This window comes from Mesoplodon densirostris, chromosome 10, assembly GCF_025265405.1.
Source record: "Mesoplodon densirostris isolate mMesDen1 chromosome 10, mMesDen1 primary haplotype, whole genome shotgun sequence".
Lineage (NCBI taxonomy): Eukaryota > Metazoa > Chordata > Mammalia > Artiodactyla > Ziphiidae > Mesoplodon > Mesoplodon densirostris.
In genome coordinates this window covers 43,900,800-43,915,817 of record NC_082670.1, presented here as the reverse complement: position 1 = coordinate 43,915,817, position 15,018 = coordinate 43,900,800, and the positions used below count along the sequence as shown (strand labels likewise).

General features: G+C 42.2%; 1 protein-coding gene across 1 annotated transcript in view; it reads left to right on the top strand.

The window, feature by feature from the left end:
- The window catches only part of LOC132497793 (dystonin-like), a 504,834-nt gene that overhangs the window by 475,060 nt on the left and 14,756 nt on the right, over positions 1-15,018 (top strand). The window contains 7 exon segments of the mRNA XM_060111281.1: positions 1,033-1,202; positions 2,736-2,895; positions 5,240-5,434; positions 5,933-6,061; positions 11,269-11,412; positions 12,073-12,261; positions 13,379-13,505. Coding sequence (XP_059967264.1) covers positions 1,033-1,202; positions 2,736-2,895; positions 5,240-5,434; positions 5,933-6,061; positions 11,269-11,412; positions 12,073-12,261; positions 13,379-13,505 — 1,114 coding nt within the window.

The window sequence follows — 15,018 nt, the reverse complement described above, 5'->3', positions numbered from 1 at the left end:
AGAATCTCCATGTTTGTGTTTCCTTGATATTTTATGAGCTTTTAAACTGCCCATGAAGTTGACCTTTTTTCTTCTCATCACCGAGATTATGTATTCAATAGCAGTTGTCTTACTCTTTCTATTAAATATTTACAAATACCCACAAAATGCAAGATGATAATAAGGGTCCTACAGAGATAATACCCCTGCTCTATGAAAGCTTATAACTGAGTTATATAGAAAGATTCGAATTCATCCCTCCCCCACATGCATATATACACACACAAACATGAAGGGTTCACTAACACTGTAAAAGCTGAAAAATACAGGTGTCATATTAGCCGTTTAGCTGTTTGGCAGTGGAAAGTCATCTATAGACCTTTGCAGACTTGGGTAGGGCATTGTGGATGTGAGGAGGAGGGACGTGGACTCCCCAGGTATGCCTAGAATGAGTGGGTCCAAACACAGAACCAGAGCTATGGTTCTTTTCCCCTTATCCTGGCTCACAGATAAAATACATGTAACATTACAGTGAGAATCCAAAATGTGTGACAGAAAATCTTTTTGACAATAAAAAACAGCTGTAGTAAATTTACACATTACTGGGTCATTCTGTGTCCAGACTGGACCCATACTTACTCATAGAGTATGAGCTACATTTTCCTCTCCGGACTCGTGGGTCTCTCAGTAGTTTATTAGCAATTCCACTTTACCATAACTATTTATACTGTTTGTAGTTTATGTCTACAAGAGATTCAGGATTTGTTTTGCTTTGAAATTGTTTTTTTTGATACTAGTAGGTGCTCTTAATAATAATAGATGCTTGATAATAGTCGGTGCTTGGCTTCTGCAAGAAGTTAATCCTTCCATTTGAAAGTTTAAAAGTTCTTCTCTACCCTGGTGTGTTCCCTGTTGAGCACACACTACACCATGTGACTTGATGATGGCTAATGTCTCCATTTATTTAAGAGGGATGCCTCTTTCACTGTCTCTTACCTATTTGTGTATCAGTCCCAAGTAGAAATACATGCTGCTCTCTTGTTGGATATACAGGAGTTTCAAAAATCCCTTGGAGCCAAGCATTCTGTCTACGACACCACCAACAGGACTGGGCGTTCTCTGAAGGAGAAGACCTCCCTGGCTGACGACAACCTGAAGCTGGACGACATGCTGAGTGAGCTCAGAGACAAGTGGGACACGATCTGTGGGAAGTCGGTGGAGAGGTGAGATGCGCCTGACACCCGCTCACTCACCTTGCTGGACCCCTGGCGGCTGTCATGGTCCTGGCACTCTGCAGGCAGGGTTTGGCACCTTGAATACACACCTCCTTTGCCTGGAGAATGTCTGCTCATCCTTGACGCCCCGCGCACACAGTGCCTCCCCCGAGAGGCTTTGCTGTTCAGTATTATTTACGTTTAAGTGCTCGGTTCATTCAAAAATGACATCCTTCTCCAAGCCTCCCGCATCTCGCATGCAACTACAGCACCTGCCTTTGGACTGGTCCCCAGGTCTGCCATGGTCCTCCTCAGTCCCGTTTCCACATCACCAGCAGGCCTGTCTTCTTAAAGTATAAGTGGGATCTTGTCACCCCCCAACCCCTCTTCATACCCTTTAGGGACTAACTCCTGGGTGTGGATTAGGATACAGGCCCCGTCACTGTGGCGAGCAGGGTCCTACCAGCCTGACCCCACCCACCCCTTCCCAGTCTCCTTCCTCCTCATTACACTTCAACCATGAAGACCCAAAAAGTTAAAAAAATTTTAAAGTAGCTAAGAAAGTTAAAATGGTATTTGAAGAGTTCACATATCTTATACATGTTTCCAAAATTTTCATCGATCCTTAGTCTTATTACTTTTGTCAGTATCCAGATTGAATAGAATATCATATTCCATTCTAGGGAACTTCATAATAAGTTTTTTAGTGTTAGTTGTTTTTTTTGTTTTTTTGTGTTTTTTTGTTTTTTTGTGGTACACGGGCCTCTCACTGTTGTGGCCTCTCCCATTGCGGAGCACAGGCTCCAGACGCGCAGGCTCAGCGGCCATGGCTCACGGGCCTAGCCACTCCACGGCATGTGGGATCTTCCTGGACCGGGGCACGAACCCGCGTCCCCTGCATCGGCAAGCGGACTCTCAACCACTGCACCACCAGGGAAGCCCTAGTGTTAGTTTTTCAGAATCAGTAAAATCTTCTCTCAGAAGGTTACATACTTTTTACAGTGTCCTATAAATGACTTCATGACAGTTTATATGACATTCTTGAAAAGACAGAAAGTCACAGTGATGAGCAGATCCATGAGTGGCAGGTGTCTGCCGTGGAGGCAGACTGTGACCAGGAAAAGCCAGCCTGAGGGAGATCTGGGGTTGATAGACTGTTCTGGGTCTTGACTGTGGTGATGTTACATGAACATATACAAGTTTTAAAATCCATAGAACTGTACACCCCAAAGGTCAAACTTACTGCATGATACTTTAAAACACAATTTAATTGAAAAGGCATATTTTTGTGAAGAAACTAAAGGGCCCGTGAGGTGATGATGAGGGAATTTTCCTGGAACAGGTGCCATGGATTTAAGCAATGAAAGGAAAATTGGAGAGAAGTTTGTTATTTTCTAAGGAAAGCAGAGAAACAGCAGTGAGTCCCAGTATACTGCTTTTCCTCTTGAGGTCTGCTAGCCTTCGTGGATGTTTTTTAGATGTTTGGATATAGAGGGCAGCTTTTTTGTTGCTCAGATTGATTTTTTCCATTTTTTCCCCTAGACAAAACAAATTGGAGGAAGCCCTCTTATTTTCTGGGCAATTCACAGACGCCCTGCAGGCCCTCATTGACTGGCTGTACAGGGTTGAGCCCCAGCTGGCTGAGGACCAGCCTGTCCACGGAGACATCGATCTAGTGATGAATCTGATCGATAATCACAAGGTATTGTTATCTGGGACATTTTATTTTATCTGGCTTGATTATTCTGAATGTAGAGGGAACTGTAACCACTTAATTTAACTTTATAAAAATCTACAGAGTATCTATCATACTACATAATAGTCCTTAATACTGAAATATGTGACATTTGAGGAGAACAAGAAAGCCAACTTTAAAAGTGATGCAGGAAAATTACTTCAGTATCAGTGAAATACTTTGGTTTTAAATTTCCCTATCTGAAACCTTGCTAGAACTTGAAAAGTGATTTCATTGTCTGGCACTTTAAAACGTGTTTCAAGAATGTTTTAGTATCTTTTGTTATTCATTTAAGTAATTATGTGATATAATTTAAAATCGTTCGTTCAGTGCCCTGGAACTAGGTCATTGCTGAAGTGCTGGATGTGTGACATGATCTGTGGGGGTCATGATCAGCTGCTTCTCTTTTTTTCAAAAACGGTTTTAACCTTGCCCCTTGACCTGTAGCAGTTTAAGAGGCAACAGCGTATGCCATTAGGGGTTCGGTTATTACTTCAAGAAAATTGGTTTCCTTGCCGTCTCCTGATATGTATGTCAATCTGTTGTACAAATCAAAGGTGGTATTTGAGACGTCCCAGAGATACACTGAGTGTAAGGTCCTAAATTATGATCAAATACTGTTACAACTTAAAAAACCTTGAAAACAGCATGAGGCCCAGTACTAATGTAGGATGGTTGGCTTTATATATACAATTTTCTTACAGCACTACACTTGAATTCATGTCATATTCCTCTCTATAATTTTTCAGTTCAGAAAACTTATTTCATCTTTAAATGTTCTCTTTATACCTCCCTGGTTATGCTATTTTGATCTTACCTGTTCTTTTTAAAATAATTGGTCCTTTTGCATATTTATTTCCCCTTTTCTCATTCCATTATCTCATTATACCCATAGAAGAGAGTTTGTTATGTTTGAACATTAACAGAAAATAAGAGAATAGGTGAAGAACATTGATCTGGCCTACAAACATTTTAAAAACTTTAAATTATGTTGCTTTGCCTATACGGAAACAAATGTTTTGTGCATGATTAATACAAACTTTTCCATCCCCTGGCACTCCTTCAATGACTGATGAATAATGTAATGTTACTTTGTACATAAATGCCATTTTTAGAAGCTCACTGTCTAAATATTTACCCCCCTAGGCACTTGGCTAGTTTTTTATATACTAAAGGTCAACAAGAATGAATTAATCATTCTGCATTAGTAATACAATTGGAAGCCCCAATAAGAAGTTTAAGTATACAAAGTACATTGGAAAGCCTACTCGGAACCGTGGGACTAGTCCTGTCACAAAAGGGAGAGTTAGACGCTATACCTTGTATCTGTGTGTTTGTTCGTGTGTGTGTGTGTGTGTGTGTTTATCTCTCTGCGGGCACACCTCATTTAACACTATCAGAGTGAAATCAGCAAAGAACTCATCACACTGTTTCTGGATTATTTTCGACAGTCTCACTTTTATGAATGATCCGAATATCAGAATAGAAACTCATGGATAGAGTCAAAAGGATAAAATGTGCTTGGTAATATTCATTTGTGGTGATTTCTAAGAAAAATAAGCTGATTTTAGTTTATATATGAAGTTGGTTATTTGAAAGATCTGGTTGCAGACAGACTCTTGGGTCAGAAATGGATTTAGTCCGGGACCAAAAGAAGCCACTTTAACCCTTGGCACATCAGAGTTCATCAAAATTGGGCGGGAGAGAAAAATAAAAAGCTTTTCCTCCAAGGTGACAGATTAAGGAGTCAAGCCTCTAAAATTTGACGTTATGGGTTAGTGCCCAGGATGCTGTGAAAGCTACAACAAAGGATTGTTAGAGGAAAAGAAACAGGATGTGCCAGCCCTGCTCTTGTCTCCAAGGGCTGCTTAGTTACCGGTCAGTCTCTTAGGTGTGTTTGCTGATGGAGAGCAGTGTGGTGGCCAGCACACACTGGGCGCACACAGTAATGATTCCGGAGGGATTGGGACACCCTCACAGAAAAGAAGTTGATGCATTTTTGCATGGGATTGAAATAAAGAAGGGCGACCACCATTATTTAAATCCAACATGTCATTTAAAAAACAACATTCACTCAGGAAAACATTACAAGATTGAGGAGCAAATTGATACAAGCCTAGACCTGATGGTGCCCTCACAGGAGCGGTGTGTCTTGTCTTATTTTCTGCAGATTCTGCGGAAAACGTGGGTCATTAAACTTTAGGTCTTGGAGAGCCATACATGATGTTATGTGCACATACATATTTCATATAGTATGTCTTACTGTTTGGGCTTTGTAATTTAAAATTAATTTTTTTAAATTTGGTCTTAGGTCTTCCAGAAGGAGCTGGGGAAGAGGACCAGCAGCGTGCAGGCCCTGAAGCGCTCGGCCCGGGAGCTCATAGAGGGCAGCCAGGATGACTCCTCCTGGGTCAGGGTCCAGATGCAGGAGCTGAGCACACGCTGGGAGACGGTGTGTGCACTCTCCGTATCCAAACAGACCCGCCTAGAAGCAGCTCTGCGCCAGGTAAAGCCCTGGGGTTACAGCTGCTGGGTGTGCTGACAAAGGTCCTGCACCCCTAACAGGAACTGCTGTCCTGAAGGACCACAGGGCTCCTGTGTCTCGGCCAGGATAGTCATGGGGAGGAAGTTCTTAGAGCATCATTGCCTGGGTCCGCTCCCCACCCAACGCCTCCCCAAAGAATTTAAATGACTCAACAGAGGGAGGCTTTCTAATCTTCCCATAAAAAGTCTTTTTTTCAGCTAGAATGTATAATGGGCCGCCATTCATCTCACATCAGATTGTTAAAATGGTGAATTATTCTTCATATAGGCCTTTTTGACGGATTAGATGTTTTCTTACATTTGTAAAATGCAGCACCATGTATCTTTATCTTTTTAACGGGAATAATGGATATAATGAATCAGTTTAAATTTAAGACTTTTTTTTTCCATTGAGAGGAAGACTCGACTCCACTAACAAGCATGTTTGGGAATCTTTTTTGGGGCGCATGTGAACTGTTAGGCAGAGGAGTTTCACTCAGTGGTCCATGCCCTCCTGGAGTGGCTGGCGGAAGCGGAGCAGACCCTTCGTTTCCATGGCGTTCTCCCAGACGATGAGGATGCCCTTCGGACTCTCATTGATCAGCATAAAGTGAGTTACATAAACGCTCAGTAAAAATAAGTGAGAAAGCCAAACAAAGTAGAGAAAATGGACTCATGATTGCAAATACCAACTGCATGAATATCTTCCTTCCTGAGAAGTAGTGAAAGATCTGGTATGTTTGAGAATTTATCTGTATCCTCCTTCCTTACATAGGTGTGTCCTCGTGCAACTGTGCACATGTATGTGTGGCTTTTTTTTTTAATGTCTTCTTTATAGAAGGTGGTTATTTTAAAACTAGTCACTCTGAAGGAACCCTCCTAAACTGTTGGTGGGAATGTAAGTTGGTGCAGCCACTGTGGAGAACAGCATGGAGGTTCCTCAGAAAACTAAAAATAGAGCTGCCATATGATCCAAGCAGTCCCACTCCTGAGCATATATCCAGACAAAACTATAATATACTTCAATTAAAAAAATAAAATAAAATAAAACTAGTCACTCTGTTTTCCTATCTCCAGGAGGCACATTTATCTAGGGAGCTCTTTGGCTCCTGAGCAAAACTGGTCAATTTTGTTGGACTTAGATGTGCATTTCAAAGATGAAACTTCCTTACTGAGCAGTATGACATTTATAAAATTATAGCCATTAGAATTGTCAATTAATGATTTTTACCTTTGTAAGCAAGACAAGCAAGTAGTTTAATAACTGGTCTTCAAATTTTATTTTTAAACTTCTGCCAATTCTGTTTTTAATCAAGAGCTGCTTTAAATTCTTTTAAGAAGTAACCCATTTATAAATTGTAAATAAAAAATGGATTATGTAAGTAGATATACTATTAAATAATTAACCAAGTAAAAATCTGGCCGTTGAATTTTCAGGTCAAAATTTTTCCTGTGACGATGCATAGGACTAGCAAAACCCTTAAGAGAGTGGTCCAGAGAGTTCTTAACAGATAATTTTTTTAACCTTTGACTCTAAAAGTCAGGAGTTAGCAATGCTAATATTCAGTGTAGTATTTTTTCCGCCTGGGGTGTAGTGTTCTGAAAATTACGTATCTTGAGGGTTTTTTTCTATTCTTTTTTTTTTTAAGTATAGTTGATTTACATTGTTGTGTTAATTTCTGCTGCACAGCAAAGTGATTCAGTTGTACACATATAAACATTCTTTTTTTAAATATTCTTTTATATTATGGTTTATCATAGGATATTGAATATAGTTCTCTGTGCATTACAGTAGGACCTTGTTGCTTATCCATTCTATATATAAAAGCTTACATCTGCTAACCCCAGCCTCCCACTCCATCCTTCACCCAATGCACTCCCTCTTGGCAACCACAAGTCTGTTCTCTATGTCCATGAGTCTGTTTCTGTTTTGTAGATCACTTATATCACATGATATAAGTGATATCATGTGGTATTTGTCTTTCTCTTTATGACTTATTTCACTTAGTGTGATAATCTCTAGTTGTATCGTGTTGCTGCACGTGGCATTATTTCATACTTTTTATGGCTGAGTAATATTCCATTGTATAAAGGTACCACCTCTTCTTTATCCATTCATCTGTCAATGGACACTTAGGTTGTTTCCATGTCTTGGCTATTGTGAACAGTCCTGCTATGAACATAGGGGTGCATGTATCTTTTTGAATTATAGTTTTGTCTGGATACATGCCCAGGAGTGGGATTGCTGGATCATGTGGTAGCTCTATTTTTAGTTTTCTGAGGAACCTCCACACTATTCTCCATAGTGGCTGCACCAACTTACATTCCCACCAACAGTGTAGGAGGGTTCCCTTTTCTCTACACCCTCTCCAGCATTTGTAGACTTTTTAATGATGGCCACTCTAACCGGTGTGAGGTGGTATCTCGTAGTTTTGATTTGCATTTCTCTCATAATTAGTGATGTTGAGCATCTTTTCATGTGCCTGTTGACTTCAGTGTATTTAGTATTGATATCAAAATTTCCTATAAATGGTAAAGGATCTTTTTAGTACCACTGAATAACCTGGTGTTTCAAGGTCAAGTTGGAAATACATAATTCCAGTGTAGCATGGATGACATCATCTGTGGTGACTTCTTATGTTAATTATGATGCTCTCTCAATGATTGGCTGCTTACTCTATAGCAATGAAATATTGCCTTGTTGTTAATAAAAGGGATGCAGGCTTGTATAACATTATCTGGAGGAAGGAAATGGTGTATACACTTTTTCAAGTTGAAGCTGGCCTGTAAGAACAGGAAAATTACATCACATTTACTGTACATTTTTGATTCAGTTAAAATTTTTGAAAATCTAGTTTATGTTACCATAGGCTGACCATCAGCTGCTTTGGGTTCCACTGACATACTAGGGTTTGGGTGTCAAGAGTGTCCCCTGAAGCCCAGGGTGCATATGTGCCCTACAGAACCGAGGCTACCTGTGGTATCACCACCCTCACAGCAGGGCCAGGAAACCCCCAGAAACATCAGGAGGCAGGCATCCCAGAAGGGGTAGTGGTTTCAAGAACAGATTATCTTTAAACATTTTAAATTAGCATACAATTTCATGCAATTTTTTTTTTTTGCCGTTCGCGGGCCCCTCACTGCTGTGGCCTCTCCCGCTGCGGAGCACAGGCTCTGGACGCGCAGGCTTAACGGCCATGGCTCACGGGCCCAGCCACTCCGTGGCATGTGGTATCTTCCCGGACCGGGGCACGAACCCATGTCCCCTGCATCGGCAGGCGGACTCTCAACCACTGCGCCACCAGGGAAGCCCCAATTGCATGCAATTTTATAAAGTGCTTCTCTGTAATAATATTTTGCAGTGATACTGTTCGTTCTGCTTCATTTCTTTTGCTTCCCTTCACACATTCTCACCAATAGAAGAAAAACAGAATATTTAATGTCTTAGACTAGAGCCCTCTCAGTATAATCCAGCTTCTAAAATTGGCTAATTTTCCCATGTGAGCACAAACCACTGAGGCAACACTCAGACTGGCCTGGAAGAGCCCGGGGTGCTGTTGGGAGTTGGTACCCAGTCCACAGTGTTTCCCGTGGGAGCTGGGCGCCCAGTGTGGGAGTGATTAAAAGTACATGATTGGATCAGCGCTCCTCTGGAAAAGCACAGCCATTCTTAACCTTCTGGTTTTCTCTTCCTAGTAAAGTTTGTTTCCTTTCACTTAAAAGGGGTCTGTTTTGGGGAAAATTAAAATATTTTTTAAGTAGGTCATGAATTTAAAAAGTAGGTCATCAAAGTCTGTGAGTCTGTTTCTGTTTTGTAAATAACTTCATTTGCTTATGGTTACCAAGGGGGAAAGGTGGGGAGAGGGGTGAGTTAGGAGTTTGGGAGTAACATATACACAGTACTATATATAATACAGGTAACCAACAAGGACCTACTGTAGTGTATAGCACAGGGAACTCTGCTCTACTCAGTGTTCTGTAATAACCTATATGGGAAAAGAACCTAATGTGAAAAAGAATGGATATATGTATATGTATAACTGAGTCACTTTGCTGTACACCTGAAACTAACACAACATTGTAAATCAACTATACTCCAATATGAAATAAAAATTAAATTAATACATAAATAAAAATAAAAAGTAGATCATGTTAGCAGAGTAATTGAACCTGGACTCCCTAACAGTAAAAATGTGGAAATAAAGGTTAAAAAGCATTTATTCAGGGCCTCCCTGGTGGCGCAGTGGTTGAGAGTCCGCCTGCCGATGCAGGGGATACGGGTTCGTGCCCCGGTCTGGGAGGATCCCATATGCCGCGGAGCGGCTGGGCCCGTGAGCCATGGCCGCTGGGCCTGTGCGTCCGGAGCCTGTGCTCCGCAACGGGAGAGGCCACAACAGTGAGAGGCCCACATACCGCAAAAAAAAAAAAAAAAAAAAAAAAAAAAAAAAAAAAAAAAAGCATTTATTCACTCACAAAGGTACAAAATTTTTTTTTTTTTTTTTTTTTTTGCGGTACGCGGGCCTCTCACTGTTGTGGCCTCTCCCATTGCGGAGGACAGGCTCCGGACACGCAGGCTCACAGGCCATGGCTCACAGGCCCAGCCGCTCCGCGGCATGTGGGATCTTCCCAGACCGGGGCACGAACCCGTGTGCCCTGCATTGGCAGGCGGACTCTCAACCACTGCACCACCAGGGAAGCCCAAGACACAGTCTTTTTTGATCTTGTGGACCTTAACAATCTAGTAGCTGTGCATATAAACGAAAGATTTTATTAGAGCAAAATGCCAGGGTAGGAGGCGTATGACAGCTGCTTCAGAGGTTTAGAAACAAAAGGTCACTAGATGTGAACACCTATACTTTCTGACCCCCTGGTTATACGGCGTGGGTAACACAAGTGCCATCCATCCCATGGCACCCTTGTCAGGTGTGGAAGGAATCCCTCTTAGTGTGGGGTCCAGGTAGATTGGAGGGGTCAGTGGATGTTTGAAAGTCAGTGCAGGGTTTGGGAAGCATGTGCCCCACAAGCATGTGCCCAAATGCCTCACATTTTGGGGGGCAAAAGTCCTCATTTTTTTAGCCCCGCTTTCAGAGTTCTGTGATCCATGAATCTATGGGTACAATTCTGATGGTAGAAAGTAAAGTATGTGAGACATTTATAAAAAGGTTGATTTGACAGCCTTCCAAAGCCTGTTGAGGTGTATTCATCCTTCCAGGGCTGAGAGTGGCTCTTTTTACTGCCCTTTAAGGGACATTTTCTCCAGAGGCTGGCCGCTGTCAGGCCCACTTGCTCCAGACTCACCCGACTCCTTCCCCACTGGACACTGGACCTTCTCTCCCACCACCCAGGCCTTTCTAGTTCCCTGCCAGTCTGCTGTCTTCCTTGGCACTTTTTGGATACACATTCCTATCATTCCTGATATGGTTAATGCTACTTTAAATACTAACCTTCTCGTCTTATTTGCTAGAACATTTTTTTTTTTTTTGCAATCCATATTGTTTCTATCGCTGGCTTAGTATCTGTCCCAATTCTTGCCTCTATGAATCTAATTATAATATATTCAAATTTAGGAGAGTGTCTTTTTTGTTTAATGTATTTTGTAAAGCATGAGATAGTATCCCGTACTTGGATCTTGAGATAGTGTGAGAAGGTACTTTATCCGATTACTGTCCCTTCTCCTCCCTTAATTCCTCACTCGGTGGATGATTTCCAGCTGTGAATAAACCGATGTAAGTTCTTGCTTATTAGTTTAGCTCTGACAGTCCAGTGGACGTTGCTGGCCTTTTAGTTTCAGCCCGTGCGTCTTTGTTTATGCTGTAGGAATTCATGAAGAGACTGGAAGAAAAGCGCGCTGCCCTCAACAAAGCCACCAGCATGGGAGACACCATCCTGGCCATCTGCCACCCAGACTCCATCACCACCATCAAGCACTGGATAACCATCATCCGGGCCAGATTCGAGGAGGTTCGTGCATCTCAGTCCATCTTTAGAGCAGCTGGAGCTTTGAGAGTCAGGGGAGGGGGCGTGGAAACTCAGGCAATTAATGACGCATTTATGGCTGTGGGAACCTAAGGGCTTATGTTCTTCACAAGACCATTCTTCTGTGTGTTACCTGTCTCTGCCACCCACTTTTCTTTAAAAAGTTACAAGCATTCTGCAGCTATGTCCCTGAAACTATTTGGTTCACTGTAGGACTTTCTGTCCACTTCCAGATTACGTGTGTTGAATAGGTTTTTCAGAGCCGCCTATGCTTGTGGAATGAATTGCACACACAAGTGAACTCATTCTGTATTTAAGATCTTAGCTATTTTTATTTCCACTCTGTGCTACACGGAATGAGCATATGTGATTCTTCAGGGAATGCATATTTGAACTTAAATTAGCAGGCGAAGGGAAGCCTGGGTGATTGACGTACATCTACTTCTGAGGGTGACAACCATCACAAAGGGCTTCTGGGTCCTCCACAAGCTGGGTCTTGATACCACTGATGGGATCTAGAAAGACCAGAGAGTTATGGGTCTAGCCTGGGATGATCCTAATTTACATTTAAATGTGGTGTACGTTACATCAGTTACATTATTCACTGAGATGGAAGAAATTCAGAGCAGTTGTTTTCTCCATCAGGTACTGGCCTGGGCGAAGCAGCACCAGCAGAGACTAGCCAGTGCCCTGGCAGGACTCATCGCCAAGCAGGAGTTGCTGGAAGCCCTGCTGACCTGGTTGCAGTGGGCTGAAACCACACTGAGCGACAGGGATAAAGAGGTCATCCCGCAGGAGATTGAAGAGGTGAAAGCCCTCATTGCAGAACACCAGGTAAATAGATGTCATCCTAACCTGCCTTCTCAGACACTGTCTTTGCTTCACACTGTACTGCTCGGAAGACTGCTCTGTGCTCCTTACCTGCACTTCCTCAGACACACTCCTCAACTCCTCCGCCGGGTTTCTGCCGCCACTGCTGCCCTGGAGCTTCTCTCTGGAGAGCCACTTCGTTTTGCTGGTGTCTCCTGCCCTGTGTGACCTTCCCATGCTCCTCCTTTTCGGCCCCATCCATGGAGCTGTGCTCGCATCTCACATGGGCTCCCCGCCGTCCCTGTGCTGTGCGGCTGCTTCCCACTATTGCTATCGTATTTTAATAGAAGTATAAGATATCGATGCCTTTGATGGCCCTGAAGTGTCTCTGTCATCCGAGGTATTAAAGTGATCAGTGTTCTCCAGTGTGACAGACATTCCAGAAATGTGTTTCTTCACTTCTCACTTTTTTCTGCCTTCTCCTTTTCCCATCACTTTTCACCAGTCTCTGCCTTTGCCACAGATTCCAGATACAGGGACACCTGGTCAACCATGATAATAAGTCCAAGGAGATGAGATAAATGGCAACATAGTCAAACCTTTTAAATGTAAACTTGAACCTGAATGACTTTGACCCTCCTTGGTAGAGCAGATTTATTGATAGGGATATTTTAAATGTATCCACATTTATGTGGATGCTTTATGTCACTGTATATCAAAGCCATCTTAAGTATTTCAGATATGTAGGTGAGATGTGTCACAGGAAAGCCCTAGAGACACCTCAGCTAACTCATTCCTTTGTAGACAAATGCTCACTTTAAGATTCTTCAGGGAGAGCTTGGAAGCTTGGTCCTGGCTGGTGCACAGACAGGTTGTGTTCCTCATACAGCTGCTCCCACTGTGGTCTTCAAATAAAACAAATTGCTTTTGTAACACTGTAGTTACTTATCACCTATTAACATTTTGTAGTCTGTAAATGCTGTATTATGATGGTTAGATTTTTTTACCCTAGATAAAACATGTTTTATTCTTTTTTCAGAAATCATAGTATGGTCCTTTTATCTTTTTGTTTTTAGTTCATTTCTATAGATGGTTTTCTCTGATATACTTGTGTCTAGTTGACATCATTTCTTTCTTTCAGACCTTCATGGAGGAAATGACCAGAAAACAACCTGACGTGGACAAAGTCACCAAGACCTACAAGAGGAGAGTGGCGGACCCCTCCTTACATTCCCACATTCCGGTCTTGGATAAGGGGCGAGCAGGAAGTAAGCAGTGGCTAATTTCTTTAACATGAGGATGGTTAAGCAAGGAAGTTAGTTTCCTTTTATTTTGAGTTATGGTTTGATATTTTGGAGCCATAGGTGATTCTACACGAGCTCTCAATCATAAAAGGTTTTCTTTCTTTCTTTTTTTTTTTTTTAATTTATTTATCTTTGGCTGTGTTGGGTCTTTGTTGCTGCGTGCGGGCTTTCTCTAGTTGTGGTGAGCGGGGGCTACTCTTCGTTGTGGTGTGTGGGCTTCTCATTGCGGTGGCCTCTCTTGTTGTGGAGCACGGGCTCTAGGTGTGCGGGCTTCAGTAGTTGTGGCACCCGGGCTTAGTAGTTGTGGTGCATGGGCTTAGTTGTTCCACGGCATGTGGGATCTTCCTGGACCAGGGCTCGAACCCGTGTCCCCTGCATTGGCAGGCGGATTCTTAACCACTGTGCCACCAGGGAAGTCCCATAAAAGGTTTTCTTGAAAGAATATGTGGACTAAGTATTATAGCAACTTATTTAAAAATAAAGGAAAGGATAAATCCAGGTCTCTATATGTAACTTTATTTGCTCGAAGTGTATCTTTCAGATTAGCCAGAAGAAATCAGGAATAACTTTCAACAAGAACAGAAGTCATCACCCCCTTTGAATTGACTCATTCTGCTTCTGTTATATAAATAACCTTAAAGTGGAATGGAACAGGAATGACCATGACCTGGATAAAGTTCATGACCTAACTGTTCACTAGTGACCAGCAATCTGATAGATTTTCCTCAGGTTCATTTGACTTGAGGCTCTATTTACTGACTTCTCAGGCTGTCTTGACCCAGCGAAGTGACATTAAATACAATAATAGCTAGCTCAGATAAGATTTAGAAGCAGCACAATTTATACCAGGCAGTTTATATATTTCTGAATGTGCCTTACTAAAGAAAAGTGGTTTTGGATCTGTCATAGTCGTGTCTTGCACAAGGAGCCAGGGTAACAAGGTTGTTAGGGACTCTGGACACAGACTGCCTGGCTGTTCCTACCCCTCAGCATCTGGGAAACGCAACCTTGGACATGTTACTTAAACCCCCTCTGAGCCTCAATTTCCTCATCTGTGGAAGGGGAGAATTATAACCTCATTAGACTATGGTGAAGACTTAATGAGCTCATGTATGAAGTGCTTAGCATACTTCCTGGAATACTGTTAAATGCTCAATAAATATTAGCTATTGATATTTTTATGTAGCTCCATGGGAGTTAGGAATTCTGGGCAAATCTCAGCTTGGATGCTAACTTCCTATAAAAGCTTAGGCCAGTGATTTATTTTTCTAGGTCACATTGAACGATTTAGTTAGATGAGGAAACTGCAGTGAGATAATTGCTCTGTGAAGTTATAGAAACTTGTGAATAATAGAGGGAGGAAACTTCAGGAAGGCAGTAAATTAGGATATGAGATGATGCACAGGAAACACAATCTCAGTGGAAAATGAACCTGGAAGAAGGCTAGGACCATAATCACACACTTCCGTACTTGATT